The 25,850-nt window shown below is 49.8% G+C and overlaps 1 protein-coding gene across 1 annotated transcript; it reads right to left on the minus strand.

The window, feature by feature from the left end:
* Window positions 1-487: 487 nt before the first annotated feature.
* On the minus strand, window positions 488-25,783 carry LOC131299959 (uncharacterized). The gene is made up of 2 exons (XM_058325548.1): window positions 25,269-25,783; window positions 488-740 (listed from the first exon to the last, which is right to left on the minus strand). The coding sequence occupies exons 1-2, from the start codon at window positions 25,678-25,680 to the stop codon at window positions 610-612; spliced, it is 543 nt and encodes a 180-aa protein (XP_058181531.1). The 5' UTR covers window positions 25,681-25,783; the 3' UTR covers window positions 488-609.
* Between the last annotated feature and the right edge of the window lie 67 nt (window positions 25,784-25,850).

Below are 25,850 nucleotides of genomic sequence, written 5' to 3' on the forward strand. Positions count from 1 at the left end.
TGGGAGCTAGTTAGTCTCATGGACCATTTAGACGTATGGTCGACCATTTAGACGCACATTGTTGGAGATGCAATATATAGATGCAATTTGTATAATGGGACCAAATTGACATTTAGAAAATATTTTGAGGACCATCCGTGCAAAAAAGCCATACAAACGTGTGATTCTTTCTTCTTCTTCTTTTTAATTATATTTACAGTTTACTGGATTTGTCTCTTGTTTAATGTCTTACTTTGTTTTGATTGTAAAGTCAACTATGTACCTATTGTTCACACCTCAAATTATGCTTTTATAATCCTAGTTGATTTAAAATATGCATTTTGCTTTTGTCATAGACTGAATGTACTCTCTCTCTCTCTCTCTCTCCCCTATTGTTCACACCTCAAATTATGTGATAAATCAAGAATTTCTGTTGAATATGAATTGTTTCTCCGTAGGATTAATGGTATAATACAGTCATACATATATAGGAAAGAGATGCAAGTAACTAGGAAAGGATAAGTATGGAATGTAAAATAATAATCCAATAATTATGGGACTAATCATGATCCTAATTGATTGCTGCCGTGTGTGGAGCGATCTTCCCGTGATGTCCGCTAATACTCCCCTTCAAGATGGAGCATGGAGAGGCGTAATGCTCATCTTGGACGTCAGGTGGCGAAATTGGTCAACCCCTAATGCCTTGGTGAAAATGTCCGCGAGTTGATCAGTGGAAGCAATGTGATGAAGCTGAAGAAGACCTTGTTGGACCCTTTCGCAAACGAGGTGGCAGTCGATTTCAATGTGTTTGGAGCGCTCATGGAATACCGGATTTTGGGCAATGAGCAAGGCGGCCTGATTGTCGCAATAGAGGTTTGTTGGAGATGAGAGAGGAACCGCCAAATCGCGTAGTAAAGCATGAAGCCACAATAATTCGCAAGTGGTCGAAGCCATGGCCCGATATTTGGCTTCGGCGGAGGATCGTGAGACGACACTCTGCTTTTTAGTGCGCCAAGAGACGGGGCTGCCACCAAGAGTAATGAAATAACCTGTAGTCGAGCAACGAGTCATAGGACAACTGGCCCAATCCGAGTCTGTGTAACCAGTGATAGTGAGATCAGAATCGGCCGAAAAAAGTAAGCCATGGGAGGTGGTACCCTTGAGGTAGCGAAGGATGCGAGTAGCAGCATCCAGGTGAGGAACCCGTGGAGTTTGCATAAATTGGCTAAGTAGATTAACGGCAAAAGTGATGTCTGGTCGCGAAATGGTGAGGTAGATCAAGTGGCCAATGAGTCGACGGTAGGAACTCGGATCCGTGAGGGGTTCACCAGAATTAGCTGTGAGTTTGAGATGTTGCTCCATCGGGGAAGAAGCTGGGTGACATCCGGTTTGACCGGCATCGGCAAGGATGTCAAGAATGCATTTGCGCTGATTAATAAAAATTCCTTTGGCAGAGCGAGCAACTTCGATACCCAAAAAATACTTAAGCTTCCCAAGATCCTTGAGCTGAAATTTACTTGACAAGAACCCCTGTAGGTGGCGGATGGATACTAAATCATTGCCTGTGACAAGTAAATCATCAACATAAACTAGAACAACAAGAATGGTAGAACCAGTTCGGCGAGTAAAGAGAGAGTGATTAGCCTGGGATTGTTTAAAACCGGCGGAGAGAAGGACAGTGGACAGTTTAGAGTACCAATTTCGGGATGCCTGTTTGATCCCATAGAGTGACTTTTGTAACTTACAGACACGTGTCTCCCCCTGTCGGCCATATCCTGGAGGGAGAGACATGTAAACATCCTCGTGGAGGTCACCATGTAAAAAAGCATCGTTGACGTCTAAATGGTGTAAGTGCCATTTGCGAGTAGCTGCAATAGCAAGCACACAATGAACAGTGACCAACTTTGCGACAGGCGCAAAAGTGTCATGGTAATCCAATCCCTCGACTTGAGTGTAACCTTTGGCAACCAAGCGTGCTTTGTATCATTCTACGGATCCATCTGCTTTTAATTTAGTTTTAAAAACCCATTTACAGCCAATCGGTGTTTTGCCATGGGGAAGAGGGGTAAGAAACCAAGTTTTGTTTTTGTCAAGTGCATTGAGTTCTTGAGAAATGGCATCACGCCAATGTTGGTGCTTGATTGCTTGGCTATATGAAGAAGGGTCATGAGAGTTAGATAAAACCGAGAGAAAAGAAAAGTGAGATAGGGAAAGATGTGAATAGGAAATGAAATGACTGAGTGGGTAAACCGTACCTGAAGACTGAGGCGGAGCATGGGTGGAGGCCGCTGTGGCTGTGGGAAGGGTAGGGCATATGTAGTCCTGAAGATGGCTCGGGGGGCGATGAGTGCGGGATGGCCGGAAGGGAACTGCTATGGGTGGTGAACTAGCATTGGTGTTGGGTGGAATGGGGTCGGTGGGTGTGGCCGATGAGGTGGTGGATTGTGTGAGAGATTCTGATGGGGGTTCAAGAGGAGGTTGAGGGCTGGTGCCATGCATGGGCTGGTTAATATGACAAAGGGGTTCAGCTGGGTAAATGTCGGTGAGGCTAGGTAGCGGGTTTGCGGGGGGTGGGATATAATGGGGGCTTTGGATATGAAAGGGGAAACTATTCTCAAAAAAAGTGACGTCTCGAGAGATAAAAAATGTGTTCGTGTCAAGATTAAAGAGCCGGTATTCGCTGTGGCGGGGAGGATATCCCAAAAACACACAGGGAACACTGCGGGGTTGAAATTTGTCGTGACCAACACGAGATGTATGTGCATAGCACAAGCATCCAAAAACACGTAAAAAGTTGTAATTTGGGGTTCTACGAAAAAGGCGTTCATATGGTGAGGGATTTTTTAAAGTGTGGGAGGGAGTTCGGTTAATAAGATAAACTGCCGTTAAGATACATTCACCCCAAAATTTGATGGGTGTAGACACCCCATTCTGGACTATCCAGATAACGTTATTTGTCGATCTTTCGTTTTCCTCAATGATGATTTTAGTCGAAGACAGTTTAAGGACAAAGGTGTGTTTGAACTTTGAGGGTCCCGAGCCTCTTTCAAAACCCATATCAAACCCTTCAAACCAGAGCCAAACAGCCCCAGCAAAACCAAACTGGCACACGCCAATGTCCTGCAGGCGTACGCCAGTCATCTGCCACGTGTCAGTCATCGACCAGTGGCCCAGCTTTTACCGGCGCACGCCAGTTAATAGTGGCGCACGCCAGTCAAACCCAGTCAAATCAACTTTATTCAGCCACTTGGGCGGGACTTTTTTGCCACCCTGACGTCGGCTACAGCGCCCCTGATGATTATATCGGCCAGGCCCGCTCCCCCTCTCTCCTACACCCCCCATCAACTAGTCCCATGCATTTAATGCATGGGAAGGCTCCAACCTTGCCCCAAGACAGCCAAATAGGCCCTAGCACCAGATTGATCTCAATCTCTCTCCCCTATAAATACCCCCCTTGCATTCATTTGCAAGGGGTTGGCCTCATTAAGAAGAAAAAAGCTCTCTTCTTCCTCCTTTCTTGCTCTCCACCTCTTTTTCTCCCATTGAAAGAGAAAGGAAAACAGCCCACTTCCACACACCCTACTGATATCCAGTCACCATCTAAGTTTCCCTCTCCAAGCTTTAAGTTCAACACCACCTTCACTCCTCAAACAAAAAGGTATACCACCTTTGTGTCCCTTTCTGTTTTTGGCCCCTGAGGGGAACCAGTGAGGCCCAGGCTGGTAAGTAATACTAGTCCTGGCCTCAAACTGGCAAAATACGACAAACGTATGGGGTGATACATGGCGCACGCCAGTAACCGTATGCCGTACGCCAGTCATGGTAGAACGAGCACTACTGGCGTGGGGATCATGGACTACCATTTCTGTCGTTTTATCTTCCTGTCAATCACCCTTGCATGCTAAATAACCAGTTTACCGCTTTCTGTATATTTAGAACTGTTTAGATGTAGTAGTTAATACTCACTTCTTATCTGCTTAAAAGACCTCTGGGATCCTTCTGGTCATGTTCCAGAGCCCAGATGATGCAAAAGCCAAGCACTGGATTAAGGTCAAACGTGCGTACGGCACTCCATGACTGGCGTACGGCAGTTAAAGCTGGGATCCAGTGGCTGGCCCTTGCGTCTTAGCTTAATCTTGGCCTCCTTCCTGTCCCCACTCTGTTTAGGGGGTTTCTTGTCTATTTTCATGGCTTCAAGCCATCTCATCTGTCTATAAATATATATATCCTGCTTATTTAACTGCATGGTTTGTCCTGGGTGTGCACTGATCCTTTTCCAGAGCCCAGAGGGTTGCAAACAAGGACTGAGAAACTAGATGAGTGGAGTACGCCAGTCTCCCTGTGGCGTGCGCAAGTAAAATCAACATGCAGTGGCTCGGCCAGTGCATGCTGGTAGAGCTTGCTCACGCCCCTGCGGGGCAGCGTACTGCAGTTTGTCCAGTTTGCTCAGTGCTTGTTCTCAATCTATATTTAGCATTGCAATCAAGCCATCCATAAACATTTCGTCACATAGTTGCAACTCGTTACAGTGCTTTAATCCCCATTAACTGTTCCCCCGCCCTAACTGGCTGAAAAATGATCAAATGAGAGAAATGCAAATGTTTTATAAAATGCCCGAGTAGAGACCGATCTCCGGATTGGGCGAGAGGGGTGCCATAAAACCCTTCCCCTCTCGTAACATGGCTCCCGAACCTCAGATATCGAAGGTGACGACGGACCGGTCTATGCCTTTTTCAAAAATCAAACAAACGTGGCAAACATTTTCGAGTTCGGTTCCTTGGGTGCTCTCACCGCTAAAACCCGAGTGGCGACTCTGAATCGAGGCGTTTCGCCGCGCTTTTCCAAACACACAAAGGGGGCCGCGCCCGATTTCACAAATAGAATTTCCGGGGGCGCGTGCCCACAGTGGCGACTCTGCTGGGGATCATTGCGTTGATTGATATTTGGCGATTAATACATAATTGAACAATTTTCAAAAGCTTGTCAAAACAGTACGCTTCGCGCTACTGAAGAACGGAATGTAACGTAACAGGATCTCAGCGTCCGACCAATCCGAACTGGGGCTTTTACTATTGTTCTCTTGTGTAGTTTTCTACAAGTATCAATTAACAAAAGTGAGCCAAGCTTCAAAAGGCATTTGTTTTCAAAAGCGTTGCATTTCTCTCTCATTGAATCATTCTTCGGCATTTTCCGTTCGTATCGATGTTTGGTCAGCCCCGTTGAGGTATTTTGGGTAACCGGCACAGTTTACTGGAGCCCGGGGTCCTCGAACGCCCAACAACCTTGGATGATGATGAGTCGTACTACCGTTCGACCATTGCTTTGCTCCACGCGTTGCAATGGGAGGTATATCGCGGCTCTAGTCAGAGGAACCCCCTTTAAGCCAAAACCGGCCTCTACAGCGTTTACAAAGCACTAGAACCTTTCAACATAAGACAGGAACCCGCAGGGTAGGATTACGTGTTTCCAACCCCATATCTGTTACCGCTTTCCCTATCGCATGATTGTACATACATTCATGGCCGTTTTTGCGTTGGAGCATGCTAGGGCGGCTTTTAGGATGTCTTTTGTCGAGTCTGTCTTGCGCCCGCTCGGCGTTGCCTTGGACCGATGACGAGTCGTGCATCTCGATGTTGCACGTTACTAAAATTTTCAAAGTCCTTAATCAATGTGGCTTCGGGAAATCAATACTTTCTAAGTCATTGTCTAAAACCCCATCGAGGTTTCAAACCGAAAACTAGGAACAACGGAGAAAATGGCATGATGCTTACACCACTCAGGTTAAAAGTGCTAATCACTTACACCAGGCTCCGGCACAGTGCTGCTTACGCCATTTCGGTTACGGTATCATGACATCTACACCGAGTTGTTCCAAAATCAAACTTTGAAACCTCGAGAAGGGAGAAGGCCAAAGGCTTAGGCTGTTTTGGCATCCCTTAGTAACATTCGATTCAATCAAGGATACACCGTCGAAAAGAAAATTCGAGGATTCTATGGCAACTGTCCGGGTGGCGTGAAGCAGACTCCCCCTAGTTCTAGAGTCTAGGAGGACACCGACGACGTTGGCATGATCATTTTTCCATTCTTGTCGTTTCTTTCAAATAAAATGACTGCAAGCTGTCACTGAGCTCTTGTACTTTGCCGTCTAGTCATGCCGATGTCAAAGCAGAATTCCGAAATCAAGAGCCAAACCTACTTGGGACCGTCCGTCGAGTCTGTTTGAGGATCTGATTTGGGGTTCGTCTTTCAGTCGACCGCAACGGAAGCTCTGGCCTGCACTGTGTCACGAGAGGATTCGCCACCGACTACTCCGCAGGAGTCCCCTCCGTCTACTCCATCTCCGCCACCATCTCCCAAGCTTGTTAAAACAGAGGTACTAACCATGGCGGACGTCCCACCTCCGAATCTTGCAACCGTCCTAGCCGATCTGCAGCGCAACCTGGCCATCATGCAACAGAGAGCCGACCAGGCCGACGCCTCTATGGCCAATCTTCAAACCCTGATCGAGGAGTGACTTCCCCTTGTAGCAGGAGGGGAAGGCGGTGAAAGGCGTGAACAGGGAGCCGCTGGCCAGGAGGAACCGCTGGTTGAGAATCCCGCTCCAAGCCCAGAAGTGGCAGCCTTAGTCGCCAAAATGGCCAAGTTGGAAGAAGCCGTTGCCAAATCCGAAAGAAAAGGGTCGGGAGTACTAGACATGGACCGCCTCTGCCCATTTCCGAATGCCCGGCTGCCCGATCGGTTCAAAATGCCCGACTTTGCAAAGTTCGACGGTACTGGAGATCCGAAAACTCACTTGTTGGCCTATCATGGAGCCATGAAGCTACACGGCGTCGGGGAGGATGCCATGGCTCAGCTATTTCCGCAAACTCTCACCGGTCCCGCCTTCCAATGGTTCCTGTCGCTCGACATCTCCAAGAGGCGGACATGGGAGGACATCGGCACGGCCTTCAATACCCAGTATAGCTACAACGCCCAACTCAAAATGACCACTCGGGAGTTGGAATCCACCAAGATGACTGCAAAGGAGTCCTTTGCAGACTTTATCCAAAGATGGAGAGCCAAGGCCGCTCTCATGCCCGACCGCCCAAGCGAGAAGGATCAAATCCGCATCATCTCTCGTAATCTGCAGCCTGACTTCGCCAAAAACCTCGTGTTGGTCCAGGGCGCAAATTTCGAAACCTTCTATGACTCCGGGCTGGCCATCGAAGAAGCCCTTCAAACCGGCGTTCTTCCCAGGAATGACAATTCCTCCTCCACCTCAGCCTCAAAATCAAAGCCCCGTGCATACACCGGGAACAGCACTGCTTTGTTCGGTGGCAACAGCTACGCCAACGCGAACTCTGCTAACAACCCCTCTGCTCAAAGCTCTAACCACATTGCCGACATCAACCAAGTTCAGACCCCTCAAAGACCCCGAAACCGTAATCAACCCCGTAACTTCGCCAACTTCGAGGCACCTCTCTCCTCAGTGTTGGAGAAGCTAATCAAAACCAGGCACCTCAGGCCTCTAGCCCCAACTCCACTTCCTCAAAATCCACCCCCTAGCCATAACCCCAACGCTTTCTGTGCGTACCACCAAATGCCCGGCCATTACACCGACTCCTGCTATCGCCTCCGCCATGCGATACAGGATTTGGTGGATAATGGCACCCTTCCGACTCCACCCACAAAGCCCAATGTCATCTCCAACTCCTTACCCAAACATGACCCTAACCCTCAAGTGAACCAGATAAACCTTAGCTCCACCATATTCAACCCCACCGACCATACTACCTCAACCTTCAACCCAAGACCAGTTGTACCCTTTCCCTCCAAACCAAGCATCAACATGATGGTGGCCGGTTGGGCCATGGAGGACAAAGCCCAGGAGTGGGAAGAGCTTTGCAGTGATTGGACTGAACAGTATAACATGGGGTTTCCCGCGCACCCTCAGGTCAATCAAGTATGGCTAGACCAGTGGCAGGTAGAATGGAACGCGGCGCAGGCTGACCCTCTAGATGGTCTCTCTCTGTTCGCGCTCTTTTACCAGCCCGAATTAAACCAAGTCGAAGTGGAAGCCGAGGAATTCGTGTGGGATCCACAGCCTGATGGATGGCAATTGGGTCAAGGTCTCGAGGTTGATGTGGACCAAAACGACTTTGGTGAGAAGTACTGGGACCAGTTCCAAGAAGGGGAGATTGTGCCCGACATTCGTCGCCCACTAGGCGCCATGTTACCCTTGGTAAATTCTATTGCTGACGCGCTCGACCGTCGCATCCATGAATTCGATCCTACCCTCGACTTCGTCTCTGTGGAACAGCCTTGCCCTATTGTTTCTGCTCCCGGGGATGATTGCTCAATCATGGTTCTAGATGCGCTTTCGGCCGACCTCTGGGATGCGGAAGAGACCGTTAAGACCTCACCGCCAGCTGATATTTGGAACGTCGACAACATTGTCGACCTGAACATGGGGAACGAAGTGTGGACCGTCAATGCTGCTCTCGTCGATGGAGGATTTTGGGACGTTCCGTTCGTCACTAACCCGGGAGCGCCATTTGAAGAAGAGGCTGCACAGGATCCCGCCTTTTGGGAAGGTCTAGTGATGGAGGACTTGGAATGGGACACCGCTCTGGGGACAAACTCGGCTGCAACGGTGGCATCAACGGACAGAGGGAAGCGCAAGCTGGAAGAAGTACCAGCCGATCTGTGGGGTTCTATTGACTCATCATCTTGGTGGGATGTGGCCAACGTCACTAGGAGCGGCTGAGTGTTTCAGCCATCCAACCTCCAGGCTGGAAGCTCGTCCAATCCGCCCGGTCAGAAGGCCACTGTTCCCGCTGCTCAAAGAACTGATCCGCTCTTTCCAAATGGGGTTCCAGAAGAAGACGCCATTTTGAAGCAGCTCGAACGGATTCCGGCCGCTGTCTATATCTGGGGCCTGATATCGTCATCAAAGGAGCATCGTGAGAAGCTGTCCTCCGCGTTGGCCCGGCTCACTGTACCAATCGACATCACCCCCGAGGCCATGATTGCCCTCGTGCTGCCACTTCTCTCTAAGCACTCCGTCACTTTCACCGAAAGGGATCTGCACGTCGAGGGAACCGCCCACAACCGCCCGCTGCATATCACCGTCAAGTGCCGGGGACATTGGGTGCCAACCGTGCTAATTGACAACGGCTCGGCCATCAACATTTGCCCGATGAGGGTTGCCTATCGTTTGGGATTCTCCAAGAGTGACCTAACGCCATCCAATCTGGCCGTCAAGGCATACGACAGCACTCGCCGCATGGTGGAAGGAACTCTGATGCTGAAATTGGATGCTGAGGGTTTCGAAATGGATGTAGAATTCCACGTGGTCGACGTCCCCGCCACCTTTAACCTGCTGCTTGGCAGGCCTTGGCTTCATAGGGCCGACATTATGGCTGTACCTTCAACCCTGCACCAGAAAGTCATGCTGGGGCTGCCTACCGGAACCTTAACAATCTGCGCGGACGCTGGGATCCGCCCGCTCACGGATGACGGCACACCTGTCTTGGGCATTATGCACGGGGAAGAAGACTCGGACTTCGGGGGATTCTCTTTCGACACATCTGGCTCAGTCCTCGCCATTGCCATGGATGATGACTTCACCATAAGCTCAACTGTCCTCGAAATAATGAGGAAGATGTCATTCATGCCGGGCCTAGGACTCGGGGTCAACCAACAAGGGATCGCTGAGTTCCCTGTCTTTCCTTCCAACAAGGGTCGCTTTGGTCTTGGTTACACTCCACCGGCCAAAGACGCCGAAAAGAGGAAAGACACAGGAAAACCTCGAACCCTTTTTGGTAACCCCGACAGCTACTTTGTGCGAGAGGGAGGAGGCTCTGCTTATTCGGGATAGAGGGAGCCGTTTTGGGACCCGGAGACTTCCACTTGGCTGCCGGGATTTGAAATATTTGCTGCGGACACCTGGTCCGATGACGAGACGGCCGAAGAAAAACTGGCCAAAAGGGAGTTCGAGAAGCAGCTGGGTCAGACCAAGGGAGAGTTTGACTGGCTGAAGGCTTTCGATCAAGGGGGTCTGGAGATGCTGTTCTCCCAAGTAGGTTTGGTTGGCAAGGGTGAAGAAGCTGAAGTGCTGGTGCTCGGGCCCGACTCCTCAGATGCTCTCGTGGATCCTACCTCTCTCATCGTGAAGGCACAGGGAAGTCTCAATAACTGCATTTTCACTCCGCGTCTAACATGCATTGACGATGAGTCTGAGTCTGCCACAGAGTCTGTCAAGTCTAAGTCTAGCTCAGAGTCGGAGTTTGTGCCTCTTGGCCTTCCACGTCGTAGCTTTTACTTCGAGTTCGAGTCTGTTGTACTTGGCAACCCTGTGGGGTTTTATGAAATGCATGATCCTACTTCTGACTACTTTGCTAGCTTCTATATAAACTGTGTCGACACTGACGATGAAGGAACAGACTTCGACGGGGATATCCCGGCTGAGTTGCGTTCCCTCATCGAAAAGGAAGACGAAAGGCGTGCTCGGCCTCTAAAAGAAGAAGTAATTTTTGTAAATTTGAAAGATGAGGATGACCCCCGCATGATGCAAATCGGTGCAAATCTATCCCCGGAAAATCATGCCGGAACGATCGAGCTCCTCAAGGAATTTCCCGAGGTTTTCGCGTGGTCTCACAAGGATATGCCCGGCATCGACCCCGAAATAGTGCAGCATCGAATCCCGTTGGAGCCTAGGGCTGTCCTCGTCAAACAGAAGCTCCGCAGGATGAGGCCGGATTGGGTTCAGAAGATCAAGGAAGAGGTTACAAAGCAGATTGATGCAGGGTTCATAAGGGTTGCAGAGTACCCCAAATGGGTGGCCAACATCGTGCCCGTTCCTAAGAAGGATGGAAAGATCCGAGTCTACGTCGACTTCCGGGACTTAAACAAGGCAAGCCCCAAAGACAGTTTTCCTTTGCCACACATTGACGTGCTTGTGGACAACACGGCGGGGCATGCCTTGCTCTCTTTTGTCGACGGATTCTCCGGATACAAGCAGATCTCTGTGGCACCCGAGGATCAAGAGAAAACGACGTTTGTCACAGAATGGGGCACTTACTGCTATGTAAAAATGCCGTTTGGGCTGAAGAACGCCGGGTGCACTTTCCAACTGGCTCAAACGACCTTGTTTCACGATTTTATCCATAAGACCGTCGAGATCTACGTCGATGACATGATTGTGAAGGCAAAGGAGGAAAAAGACTATCTCCCGACGCTCAGGCAATTTCTCGAAAGGCTCCGCAAGTACAATGTGCGCCTGAACCCATAAAAATGCACGTTTGGGGTCACGTCAGGAAAAATGTTAGGGTTTTTGATCACCGCGAGGGGAATTGAAGTAGATCCTTCCAAAATCAAAGCAATTCTTGAGATGGAGCCGCCCAAATCTGAAAAATTTGTGCGAAGTTTTCTAGGGAAGGTCCAGTTCATCAGTAGGTTTATCTCCAAGTTAACTCTAACCTGCGGGCCGTTATTTCATTTGCTCAAAAAAGGGGTCCCATTTGAATGGACGGAGAAATGCCAGACCGCTTTCGAGTCTATTCGGAGGTATTTGCAGAGCCCACCGGTAGTGATGCCGCCAACGCCGGGTCGGCCTTTGATTCTCTATTTGTCCGTTTCTTCAACAGCCATGGGGTGTCTGCTAGCACAGGAAGGAAGCAATGGGGTCGAGAAGGCTGTGTACTGCCTGAGCAAGAAGATGGTCGGATCTGAGGAGCGCTATACCCCTCTGGAAAAGACGTGTTGGGCGCTAGTTTGGGCTACAAGAAAGCTTAGACACTACATGCTAGCCTATTCGGTGAGACTGATTTCTCGGATGGATCCTATCAAGTATCTATTCGAGAAGCCTGCACTCACCCATAAGCTAGCACGTTGGTTGCTTCTGCTGGCTGAGTTCAAACTCCAACATGTCACGAGGAAGTCTGTAAAGGGGCGCGCTGTGGCCGAATTTCTAGCCGATCACCCGATCGACGGCCCGGAGGACGTGGATTTCACATTCCCCGACGAAGAGGTTCTAACAGTGGTCGAGGAAGTATGGACGCTCTATTTTGATGGGGCTGCTAACCAAAGGGGATTTGGGATTGGAGTGTTGCTAATCACGCCCGCCGGCGCTCACATTCCGCTCGCTTTCAAGCTGAATTTCGATGTCACCAACAATCAAGCCGAGTACGAGGCCTGCATCGTCGGAATGGAAGCTGCTATCGCTTTAGGAGTCGAGAAGTTGGAAGTAATTGGCGATTCGAACTTGGTGGTTTCCCAAGCCAATGGAGATTGGAAGGTTCGTGAAGAAAAGCTGAAGCCTTATCACCAAGATTTGGAAGAACTGATTCCTCGCTTCAATAAGGTGACTTTCACCCATGTCCCACGCTTGAAGAATTAGTTCGCCGATGCCTTGGCGACTTTGGCTTCAATGATCGAACTTCCAATAGGTGTTAAGTTGCGGCCAATCGTGATTGAACAGAGGGACCTGCCCGCTTACGAGTATATCAACGCCATTGATGATGTCGATGATGGCCTACCATCGTACCATGACATTTGGAACTTTGTGGAGCGTGGCGAGTTCCCTACCGAGGCCACGAGGAAGGACCGGATTGCCTTGCAGAGGCTAGCTTCTCAGTACATCATCTGTGGGGGGAAGCTGTATCGAAGGTCGCACTGCGGAATGCACAAGCTCTGTGTCAACGGCGTCGAGGCAACAAAGATAATGGAGGAGGTTCACGAAGGAGTCTGCGGGCCTCACATGAGCGGCGTCATGCTCGCTAGGAAAATCCTCAGGCAGGGTTATTACTGGTCTACAATAGAGACGCAGTGCATCGACTATGTCCGGCGCTGTTACAAATGCCAAATCCACGCAAACTTGCAGCATGTCCCTCCGTCTAAGCTGTATGGCATGACTTCACCATGGCCGTTCTCTGTTTGGGGCATCGATGTTATCGGGATGATCAGACCGTCTGCTTCAAACGGCCATAAGTTCATACTAGTGGCGATAGACTATTTCACCTAATGGGTCGAGGCTGAGTCTTACAAGACACTGACAACGGTTCAGGTTGCTTAGTTCATTCGAAAGAACATCATCTACCGGTACGGAGTTCCTCAGGCGTTCGTATCCGATAACGGAAGTCATTTCAAAGGGAGGGTTCTGGAGCTCTTCGAGGAATTTGGTATCGAGATCCACCGTTCAACGACCTATCGCCCGCAAACAAATGGGGTGGTCGAAGCTGCAAACAAGAATGTCGAGATGATCATCAAGAAGACTGCCGAGTCTGCAAGGGATTGGCACGAGCAGTTGCCTCTCGCCCTCTGGGGGTACCGGACGTCTATCCGCACTTCAACTGGTGCAACTCCTTTCTCTTTAGTCTATGGGATGGAGGCAGTACTTCCCATCGAGCTTGAGGTACCGTCGCTGAGAATCATGGTCGAAAGCGGTCTTGAGGAATCTGACTGGTTAAGCGGAAGGTTTATCGAATTGATGTTGTTTGATGAGAGAAGACTCCGGGCTTTGTATCATGTTCAGGGTTATCAGCGTCGAGTTGCTCGAGCATTCAACAAAAAGGTGAAGTCCAGGGGCTTGGTTGAAGGAGACATGGTCACAAAGGAGATCCGGGCTCCAGTGTTTGATCCCCGCGGGAAATTCAGGCCGAAGCGATCCGGGCCGTACATCATCAAGACCATCCTATCCGGGGGTGCTGCTAAGCTCATCGACCTCGACGGCAATGAATTCAACACCTTGGTCAACCTGGATCAGCTCAAACGTTATTATCCCTGAGAGATGCTCATTGGGTCGAAAACCACAAGGGTGGGCGATTCCAAGCAAAAGTTAGAGCAGCCTGCTAGACCGAAAACCTAAGGAGGCGGTGCTAGGCAAAAAATAAATAGGCAAAAGTCGAAAGCTCGCTAGACCGAAAACCTGAAAAGGCGGTACTAGGCAAAAGTTAGAGCGTAAAAGGAGAGGTAAAATACACGAGCGAACCTTAGCCTGAACTACGTTCTGACCTGATTCCCTGAAAAGGGATACGTAGGCAATCTCACCTTGAGATTCGGTCACATTCCATTAAAGTTTCGATCCAGGTTCGACATTTTTGGGTCAATATCGCAGTTCGAGGAGGTCGAGCACAAGTCAAAGGCAGCACTGAAGAGAATCAGAAAGGGGGAAACCCGTTGTCTTTCGACTTTATTGCAAATTACTACTTCTAATACATAAGCTGAGCATAAAAGCCTTAAAAATAGTTGAAGCATGAAAAACAGAACAAAATGCTTAAGAAGCCTAACGGCTCGCAGTTTATTCTAAGCATAGCAAAGTGGCCCGGAGTCAGTCAATATTTTCCCGTGCATGCACATCTGCTCTCAGCCACTGTCTATAGCGGCTCTTTAGCCCTGTTGCAAAATCCGGCATCTCAGCCTGAAGGGCTCTAAGGCCCCAGCACCGTTGGTAACCGCTGAGTGTTTGAGCGTTGAAATTCGGGACACGGAAGTCCCCAATGCTGATACGATGGTTCTCTTGAGAAGCGCCCAACTGTCGAAGAACACGGCCGGGAATGTAGAAAGTAAAGCTCGACAGTCCCGCGATCACCACCCTGTCGAACCCATCGGAATGAACGACCATGTCCGGGAGATCCAACCAGGGGCACCTCCAAGCAATCTCGTCAGACTGCATTTGCCGCATGAACTCGTACCAGCCTTCTATGTCCATGTCAGGGTAGCGCATCTCCCTCTGATGAATCCTCTTCGGAAAGAGATTCCAACCCGCCACCGGAGGGTGCAGTAGATTCAATTTGTCCGACAGCCACAACTGCATGAGAGAAAAGACAAGTAAGAAATCAGATAAAACCTGAGCGAAAAGACAAGTAAGGAGCTAGGGAGCAGCCTAAGCCGAGCGTCGAGGTAAAATTAGAACGTGTGAAAAACCGAAAAAAGGTGAGCTGAGTGAGATTACCTGAAGCAAAAGCGGGCTGCCGCTGAAAACGGCCGACTGGCCCGTATACACCAAGTCCAAACCCGAGAGTGTCTCAGCCAGGACCAAAGGGATCACGTTCCTTCGTGCCCCCATCTGTGCAGCAATGCTCACCAATGAAGGGCTGACCTGCCCGTGGGCCGGCACGAGCAAATAGGCGGCCAGCAAGCAGATTACCAAGGCGAAGCGGCGGCGCGCCTGGGCGTCATTACTATCCAAGTCGCCGTCCGAGCTGTACATTTCGATCAACCGCAGGGTATTCATTTGGCCGCCCTCGAGGATAGTATTCGCCAGGCCCCGGGAAATGTTAAGTGAATTGGCCAACAGTTTAGGCATGCTCGCTTGGTAGGGCGGAACTACAAGCGTAGGGGACGAGAAGGTCCGAAGGTACGCCTGGAATTCCTCAACAGTGGGGCACATCTCGTCGTCGCCAAAGCGAAAGACATGGACGTCCGGATCCCAGAATCTGAGAGCAGCCTGCAGGAGCGCTGGGCGGAGTGGCACATGCCGCAGAAAACGGAACGAGGCAAGGCCGTGATATTGAAAGTTGAGCATGTCGACACCTAGAAATTGTGTTAACCAGGGCCTAAGCAAAGTTGGGAGGGGGTTATCCATGGCAAAATGTTGAAATATACTGGGGAAAAGGGGAAGCAATGCAGTCCTGAAGACTACAATACTTATGCCTCTGCTTTATAGGCCTTGGCCTTGCCCTTTCATCACCAATAAGCCACCAAAGCATCATGCAAACTTTCAAACCTCCCCTCTGCAAAGGACACTGCCCCCTGAGAACTCAGAAACCGTGTGGGAGTAAAAACAAAGTGGCCCCTGAAAAAGGACAGTTGGTCAGTCAAGTGGATCTGGCGTTTAAAAACCTGACGTACGCCAGTTTATAACTGGCGTGTCCGTGTCCCCCACTTACTGGCGTACGGCCCTCAACTTCTGGCGTACGCCAGTAGGTTTCACCAGAAACCAGTTTGCAGCAGCTACTACCTCCGCATGTTCATTTTCAGTTCCGAGGCTGGTTTTGGCCGTTTGTGGGTTCCTACAAGCCATAAACACCATTTAAGACTGTGGGAAGGCGTCGGATTTTAAAAGCCACGCCCGATGAAGATCTTGGACCCCCAGTGGCCCGTTTCAAGCTAAAATCAAGGATACGGGAGGTCAAAACTCATTTCCGGGGCTTTTGCCAAGTTTTGTCATACCATACATGTTACATAGGCCCTATGTGATTGTGTGGGGGTGTCGGTTTCAGTCCGGGACCATATCGAGTCATCTTTGGCGTCTTATGTCCATTTTTGCTGCATTTTTAGCTTTTTCTTAGTTTTTCCCTTGCACCGGGGCGATTTTACCGGCTTTGATGGCTCGTGCAAGTCATTATACACCTATGTTACCTTTCAAAAGGGTCAGTTTCTTTCCCCGGGGAGAATCTTGGAGTTCGGCCTACCGGCGCCCAAAACTCCCGTATCCCCCGCATGTCTGGGATACGTGTCGTATCCTAGGACTCTTCTGTCCATATTTTCTTCGAGCTAAGTCGATTATGTGCGTATACAAGTGTCTGTTGTCGACTCGATGTATTCATCAATGCATGTTAGATATTAGCGGATGTTTTGTTCTTTTCCTTTACCAAGTCTCATCAAAGTAATGGGAAAGCGATAAAACAGAAAATGCATATGTTATATACTACTGTGTCAAAGCTAACGGTGGAAATGTATCAAGTATCAAACGGCACAACGGCCCGGGCAGAGCTAAATGTATCAGGGCACACTCGCCCACAAAATCAAGAGGCACGCAGGCCCCATCCAAAATGTCGAAGTGTCAAAGTATCTATTCAAAAGTGGCAAGTACTGGCAAAATGAGCTAAGGCTCGGTGATAGCCCTCAGTCATCAAAAAGGTCTTCCTCGTCGTCGTCGTCCTCGCTATCCTCTACCTCTCGAGGGTCTATCCGGAACCTAGGGTCGCTCGCTGAGTCAGAGCCGCTGCTGAGGGACGTCCCCTCTTCCTCTTCTTCCTCTGCCTCTTCTTCTTCTCTCCTTTTCTTCTGAGAGGGTCCCTCGGCAAGCTTCTTCTTTGCAGGCCTCTTCCTCAGCTCCCGGCGGAACTGGAGCTCCTCGCTGGCCGGAGTGATTTGCACTCCCCGTTCCACCCTTGCCGCTGGCCGGGAGGAGCTCGAAGCTGCTTTCTTTGCTGGGGGAGGCCGCACGCTTTTTCTCCTAGGAGCCACCCTAGCGTGTCCCTGCATAGTCATTCAATTCAGTTAGCATACATTGTGCATATTGTATACATCGAAATGCTGGGTGCAGGAAATGACAAAAGCAATTCTAGTCAAAAGTAAAAGGGAAAAAGTTATACCTGAGGCTGCTCAACGGGAGCTGGGGCTGGTGGTGGGTGCTGCAACCGTAAAGGGGCGCCGCCGGCTATCCTGTGGAACTCTTTCTCCATGGACTTTATCAGGCGAGCTGCCTCCCATACCCATTCTATCTGAGCCTGTGGCATGTTTTGGGGGCAAAATCAGAATACAAGCCAAGTGTACATACTGAAAGCGAAATACGGAAACTACAAAGGGATAAAGGAATGTCTTACCGGCCCTGTGATCTCTGCTGGGTCTGTCCTGGCGGGCTCGAACCGAACTACGGCCTCCTCTCCTTCCGCGTCCCGCACGGCTAGGGTCCAAGAAAGCCGAGGCAGCCCCGTCGCTGTAGCATAGTCGCTCCTCTCTCTCGGCTGAGCTGCCCTGCTCTCCCGGCTCCGCCTCTCCTCGCCAGCCTCAAGCGCCTCGCTCTGCATGGCAACATGCTCCAGCACTCCAAGCGGCCTAGCCAAGCGCTGCCTCCGGTAGACAGCATAGTCACGCCCAGGCCTCAGAAAAGCAGCAAGCCCGGCCGGAACAGTGAAACGCCTCAGCTCGGCCAGCGTGTACTTGTCCGTATGAGAAGCGTGAGGAGGCAGTGGCCTAGGCACCTGGTACTCAAGAGAACCCAGTGACTGCCGTGTCACCCGGTCACCGAGGTACCACCGCCACCCAAAAGCAGACTCCAACAACACCCGGCTTGCTGTCACAACCCTGCTCTGTGCTAGGTACTCAGGCTCAGGCTCGGCGCTACTCCACGGGTTCCAATCCACCTGCAGGACAATGGCACAGATTTTAAAACATCAGCGACAGCATTAAAGCAATTCAAAAGGGCACGATGATCAGTTTGGCATGTTACATACCTGAGTACCCGACAGCTCGTCCAGGTACGACCGGAAGGCTAGGAGGCTCCCTTTCGACTTCTTCTTGCCGCTATACATGGGACCCCAGATCATGGCACGAGGGAGCATCCTCAGGTTCGGGCACTTATTCTCCGGCGGGTACATCTTCAGCACCTCATAGGCCCACAGCTGCAAATGGTCAGACAATCAAGGCATCAGAATACAGTTCATAGGCGAATTAAAGACAAGTGCAAGAATTAGAAAAGCGGGAAGTAAATGACAAGCTTTGCTTCTTACCTCCCACACCCTCCAGTAGCCGGCCGTCGCCTTCTTTCCGCGCGAGAACTCTCCCATGAAACTATAGCAGGCACCCAGAGCTGCTCCTCCCCAGTCAAACCTTGCAGCTGCGCCTAAGTCATGGAAGGCCGGTAAGTAGGACAGGTGCACCATGGATCGTTTGTTCGGGTACAAGGTAGCCCCGAACAAGTACAACAAGTAGGCCCTCGCCATCTGCTCCGCCCCCAAGTCTGACTCCGGCTCCCTCCCGTGCAAATACCGCTTGAACTGGTCATAATGGATGGTCTCTGCCTCACCCGCTGGCGCCTGCCCTAAGAACCACTCCAGAGCCTCGGGATCCCTGTAAATCTCTGAGTCAAACGGGATAAGCTCTCCACCTACCCTCAAGCCCGTGAGCGCTGCAAAGTCAGACGGGGTCACCGTCATCTCCCCAATCGGCAAGTGGAAGGTATTCGAGGAATCCCACCACCTCTCGGCCAATGCTGTCAGCAGAGCGTGATCGCTCTTCACGGCCGTCAGCGTAAGGATAAACGGCCGGAACCCTGCCGCGTCAACTAAGGCCCTGACTCGCTCGGGCAAGCTCCTGTACAACTCAAGCGAGCTCGCTGGACCTCCGTGGCCCCGAGTGCTGGCCGCCCCCCTCTGCACAACAAAGACAGACAGCAGAAAGAGTTTCATCAGTAATTGCAATCCAAACAGTTAGTCGAATTCAGAATATCAAAGAGCAACTCTACAGTCGAAACAGGTATCATAAAGGTCGAACAAAGCTACCGGGCACTTGTATTCTCCTATCCAGTTCTGCTATCAGTCGAATCAATTCAAAGGTATTTCTTAGTCAGATTCCGAGCTACAGGGCCTCTCTTTTCTCAAGTTTATCCAATCGAGCTCAAGTTCAAAAGACAACCCTATCAAGGCAAAGCCACTTATGGTCGATTCGAGTTTGGCACTAACCGTTTTGTCGAAGTCATTGGGCATCCCGCAAGTCGATTCAACTACTTCGAGTGTTCTATCATTCAAGTTAAGTTTCAAAAGTCGAGGTACGCTATTCAAGGTTCTACTTTCTCTATCAAGTTACAGTTCAGGGTTATAGTCAACATGCATTGCAAACTAAGCTACGACAGTTCAAAACTACATTTGGATTCAAATGACAAGACATGCATATCAAAGAAAAAGTTCAAAGGAATACCTGCGCCCAGTTCACGGACAGGTGTCTCTGAGGGTCTCTCAGAACAAGCTCTGCGTCGTAGCTCTCCCTTAAAGGTGCCAGGCTATCAACCCCAGACGGAATGAACACGTGTGGCTCGGGCAAGGCATAGGTGGCCGCGTCAAACTTAGCACGGGGTGCCAGTCGTGCGGACTCTGCAAGCGTCACCGTTCGCTCAAAGGACCACACCTCCCCCTGAGCCTCTTCCGCTGCCTCGGTCTCGCTCGCAAAGGCCTCCTCCTCGGCCCTGGCCCTCTCGGCCTCCTCCCTCAAGCGATCCTCCTCCTGCGCCCTCTCGACCTGTCGGGCCCTGTCCTCCCGTGCAGCCAACATAGCAGCCACCACCCCCGGGTTCTCCCGGAGCAACCGGCCAAGTTCCTCCTCGGACACAAATTCGGCAAAATCCCCTCGAGTGATGGGTACGTGTGCCGAAGACCCCACTGCAGGCCGGAACTCAGCCCCTTCCACGGGTACCTCTCCGGATGCTCCCTCTTCAACCACCGGGCCCTTGCCCCTCGCCGGATCTCTCACCGGCGTCTCCGACCGATCACCATCATCACCACTGCCACTGCCACTGCCGCCGGCTCCAACCGAGCCCAGACCCGTGATCACTAAGCCCTCTACCCCACTGCTTGGATCCAATCGACGAACCTGTGGACCCACTATCACAACAGAACCTGGCGTACGCCTTATCCCTCCTGGCGTACGCCCCTCCTCGCCACCAACCACCTCTTTTGCATGGCCATCGCCGCCGCTCGAGCCGCCAGAAACCCCTACACCAGTCGCCGACGGGGCTTCGCCTGGCGTTTGATCGCCGATTTGAGGGCCCTCGGGCTCACCCCTTGGTCGAAATTCGTCACCACCACCTCCATCACCGCCATTACCCCCATTGCCGCCACCTTCGCCGGAATCAGCCATGGGAGAATGTGGGTATGTGTGTTGTAAGAAAAGGATGAAGGATTAGGGAAAAGATTGGGATTTTGAGAGAGTTTTTGAGAGTTCGGAGTTCAAAACGAAACGAATGGCGGTTTTCTGCACTGGTTCGGCATCTCATACGACGTATGGGACGAATGGGCCGGGTCTGGGCTCGGATCTCTAAGATTGGTGGCGTACGCCAGTATGTTTATGCCGTACGCTAGTAATTTGTGGGCCTCAGGCCCAATCCATGTCCCGTGCTGAAATGCCTCCCCAAGCGGAAGCCCAACTCATTTTGGAAAAACTTTGGACCCGTTCCCAGGCAGAGGTCCACCCGTCCAATTTCAAATCAACGACGGTCCAACCGTCCAATTTCAAATCAACGACAATCTATCCATCCAATTTCAAATCGACGACGATCTATCCGTCCAATTTCAAATCAACGACGGTCCACCCGTCCAATTTCAAATCAATGACGGTCCACCCGTCCAAGTTCAAATCGACGACGATCTATCCGTCCAATTTCAAAATCAACGACGGGCCACCCGTCCAATTTCAAATCAACGACGGTCCACCCGTCCAATTTCAAATCAACGACGGTCCACCCGTCCAATTTCAAATCAACGACGATCCATTCGTCCAAATTCAAATAAACGACGATCCATTCGTCCAAGTTCAAATCAACGACGATCTACCCGTCCAATTTCAGATCAACGACAATCCATCCGTCCAATTTCAAACCAGCGACGATCCGTTCGTCCAGGTTCAAACCAAAGACGATCTATCCGTCCCACAATCTGCTTTCCCCAACAGAGTCGATGCTTTTGCAAAAGGATCATTCCCCCAAGAGAGTCCACATTTCTATGATCTGTCTATCAAAGACAGCGAAGCAGCGGTCTATCCACCCCGACGTCGAATCAAACAGGTTCTTCAAAATTCTTGCATTCTGGATAGCCTTGAAGAGGGTGTCTAGGAAACCTTTGACGTTACTTGTCTCCGGTCAATGGTGCTTCAAGTGCCGTCAAAGGGGGGCTTCTGTAGACACCCCATTCTGGACTATCCAGATAACGTTATTTGTCGATCTTTCGTTTTCCCCAATGATGATTTTAGTCGAAGACAGTTTAAGGACAAAGGTGTGTTTGAACTTTGAGGGTCCCGAGCCTCTTTCAAAACCCATATCAAACCCTTCAAACCAGAGCCAAACAGCCCCAGCAAAACCAAACTGGCACACGCCAATGTCCTGCAGGCATACGCCAGTCATCTGCCACGTGTCAGTCATCGACTAGTGGCCCAGCTTTTACCGGCGCACGCCAGTTAATAGTGGCGCACGCCAGTCAAACCCAGTCAAATCAACTTTATTCAGCCACTTGGGCGGGACTTTTTTGCCACCCTGACGTCGGCTACAGCGCCCCTGATGATTATATCGGCCAGGCCCGCTCCCCCTCTCTCCTACACCCCCCATCAACTAGTCCCATGCATTTAATGCATGGAAAGGCTCCAACCTTGCCCCAAGATAGCCAAACAGGCCCTAGCACCAGACTGATCTCAGTCTCTCTCCCCTATAAATACCCCCCTTGCATTCATTTGCAAGGGGTTGGCCTCATTAAGAAGAAAAAAGCTCTCTTCTTCCTCCTTTCTTGCTTTCCACCTCTTTTTCTCCCATTGAAAAAGAAAGGAAAACAGCCCACTTCCACACACCCTACTGATATCCAGTCACCATCTAAGTTTCCCTCTCCAAGCTTTAAGTTCAACACCACCTTCACTCCTCAAACAAAAAGGTATACCACCTTTGTGTCCCTTTCTGTTTTTGGCCCCTGAGGGGAACCAGTGAGGCCCAGGCTGGTAAGTAATACTAGTCCTGGCCTCAAACTGGCAAAATACGACAAACGTATGGGGTGATACATGGCGCACGCCAGTAACCGTATGCCGTACGCCAGTCATGGTAGAACGAGCACTACTGGCGTGGGGATCATGGACTACCATTTTTGTCGTTTTATCTTCCTGTCAATCACCCTTGCATGCTAAATAACCAGTTTACCGCTTTCTGTATATTTAGAACTGTTTAGATGTAGTAGTTAATACTCACTTCTTATCTGCTTAAAAGACCTCTGGGATCCTTCTGGTCATGTTCCAGAGCCCAGATGATGCAAAAGCCAAGCACTGGATTAAGGTCAAACGTGCGTACGGCACTCCATGACTGGCGTACGGCAGTTAAAGCTGGGATCCAGTGGCTGGCCCTTGCGTCTTAGCTTAATCTTGGCCTCCTTCCTGTCCCCATTCTGTTTAGGGGGTTTCTTGTCTATTTTCATGGCTTCAAGCCATCTCATCTGTCTATAAATATATATATCCTGCTTATTTAACTGCATGGTTTGTCCTGGGTGTGCGCTGGTCCTTTTCCAGAGCCCAGAGGGTTGCAAACAAGGACTGAGAAACTAGATGAGTGGAGTACGCCAGTCTCCCTGTGGCGTGCGCAAGTAAAATCAACATGCAGTGGCTCGGCCAGTGCATGCTGGTAGAGCTTGCTCACGCCCCTGCGGGGCAGCGTACTGCAGTTTGTCCAGTTTGCTCAGTGCTTGTTCTCAATCTATATTTAGCATTGCAATCAAGCCATCCATAAACATTTCGTCACATAATTGCAACTCGTTACAGTGCTTTAATCCCCATTAACTGTTCCCCCGCCCTAACTGGCTGAAAAATGATCAAATGAGAGAAATGCAAATGTTTTATAAAATGCCCGAGTAGAGACCGATCTCCGGATTGGGCGAGAGGGGTGCCATAAAACCCTTCCCCTCTCGTAACATGGCTCCCGAACCTCAGATATCGAAGGTGACGACGGACCGGTCTATGCCTTTTTCAAAAATCAAACAAACATGGCAAACGTTTTCGAGTTCGGTTCCTTGGGTGCTCTCACCGCTAAAACCCGAGTGGCGACTCTGAATCGATGCGTTTCGCCGCGCTTTTCCAAACACACAAAGGGGGCCGCGCCCGATTTCACAAATAGAATTTCCGGGGGCGCGTGCCCACAATGGGAAGATGGGCGTGGAAACGTAAGCAGCGAGCCACATTTAATATGTGACGATGTTTACGCTTAGCAACACCATTTTGTTGTGGTGTATCAACACAGGTTAGTTCTTGTAAAATGCCATTGTCGTGAAATAGTTTGAGAATTGCACGAGAGATGAATTTGGAGCCATTGTCCGAACGAAAACATTTAACTTTGGTATTAAATTGTGTTCTGACCATGTTGAGGAAAAATTGAATTTTGGAAAAAGCATCCAATTTGTAACACAATAAATACACCCAAGTAGTGCGTGCGCAATCATCGACTATTGTAAGAAAATAACGAGCACCACAAGTTAAAGGAGTATGATAGCCACCCCAAATGTCAACAAATATACGAGCAAACGGAATATCACTTTTATTGAGAATTAAATTAAAAGGTAGTCTAGTGTGTTTGCCGCGCAAACAAGCATCACAAGGACAAGTATTATTAGTAGTGCGTTTAATAAGAGAACGAGGTAAATTGGCAGGTGATGGATGACCTAATCTTTGGTGCCATAGGGAGGAATCATCGATTAGAGCTGCAAGGGCGGTGGAGAGTGATGTGCGGAGGTAGTATAAGCCATTGCGTGCCTCACCCGCTCCAATCACAGCCTTCGATTTCAGGTCCTGAAAGAGGCAAAAATTGGGAAAAAAGAAAACAATGCACTTAAGGTCACGGGATAATTTTTGTACAGATAATAAATTGAAACGAAAGCTTGGGACATGTGATACATCAAAGAGAGTGATCGAAGGGGTGACATTTATTTTTCCTGTATGGGAGACAGAATGAGTAGAACCAGAGGCTGATCGAACTGGCAAAATTTTATCCGAGACTGTATATGAGTTAAAAAGGGATAGATGGGGCGTCATGTGAGATGAGGCCCCACTATCAATAATCCAATCATGTGAAATAAAATTGGTATTACCAGAAAATAGTGCAGACGGATTATCGTAAAAATCATATGCTTGGGATGCCTCGGCGGGACTCAAGTGAGGATTGAAATCCATGATGGATGATTGTGCTGCATAATTGGACTGGTTCGGAAGGCGGTTGAAGAGCCAATCCGAGTACCCGATGAGCTTAAAACAGCCCGACTTGTAATGACCCGTACGGTTGCAATGAGTGCATAGAGCATTCAAATCTTTGTTGGGTTGAGTTGGCGGGTCAAGTCGTTGGGTGTGCTGTGGTTGGCGGGATTGATTATTGCGGGCTGAAGGATGCTGTTGGCGAGGTGTAGGTCCAGCATAAATGGGCTGTTGGCGTTGGGTATAAGATTGGCCTCTTGTCTGATTTTGTGGAAAAAAATGGGGAGCTTGCGGATTTCACTGCTGCCCATTGTTGGGTTTGGGCCGATTTTGTTGAGGCTGAATTTTCTGACTCATCAGAGCCGAATCTTCTTGGATGGGTTGAATAGTGGGGATGAGTTGTGGAGTCTTGGTGTGTTCTTCCGAGATTAGTAAGCCATGGACCTTCCCAAGGTCGGGAAGCGGATCCATGGCGAGAATTTGAGTGCAAAGAACGTGATAAGGTTCATTGATGCCCATCAAAAGTTGGTATACACGTCCATTCGACACCTTTTTTTGCCATGCCTTGGCGGTGTTACACGTACATTCCGGAGGTGGATCGATACCATCAAGTTGATCCCAAAGTGTCTTGAAGCTGTTGTAATAATTAGTGATATTGAGATTACCTTGCTGAAGATTGCCGATCTCCCTTTGGATTTTGAAGATGGTAGCATTATTGCCTTGAGTGAATCTTGACTCGAGTTCACACCACAGTTCATATGGCGGGCAACAACTTGTTAAACTTGGCGTGATCGAGTTGTCGATGCTATTAAGCATCCATGAAAGAACCATTGTTGAAACTCGTTTCCAAAGGGGCTTAATATCCTCATCTGTTGGGGACGGGAGTGAGTTGTCGATGAAGCCTAATTTATTTTTCGCACAAAGAGCCATGGTGATAGCACGATTCCAAGACCCATAGTTTGTGTGGGTCAAGGCAACATCAACAAAGGGATTTCGAGGATGATCAGCAAAGTGCAAAAAATAAGGCGAGGAGATATCAGAAATTAATTTCTGAATCTTCTTTTGGGCATCGGCCATGTCGGTAAAGATGGACAAAAGATTGAAGCTGTTGTGTTCCTCCAGTTTGTTTTATGCGGAAGAAGAAGAGCACGAACCGCACTCTGATACCATGATAAATCAAGAATTTCTATTGAATATGAATTGTTTCTCCGTAGGATTAATGGTATAATACAGTCATACATATATAG

The sequence above is a fragment of the Rhododendron vialii genome, chromosome 9a, assembly GCF_030253575.1.
Source record: "Rhododendron vialii isolate Sample 1 chromosome 9a, ASM3025357v1".
NCBI classification, from domain to species: domain Eukaryota; kingdom Viridiplantae; phylum Streptophyta; class Magnoliopsida; order Ericales; family Ericaceae; genus Rhododendron; species Rhododendron vialii.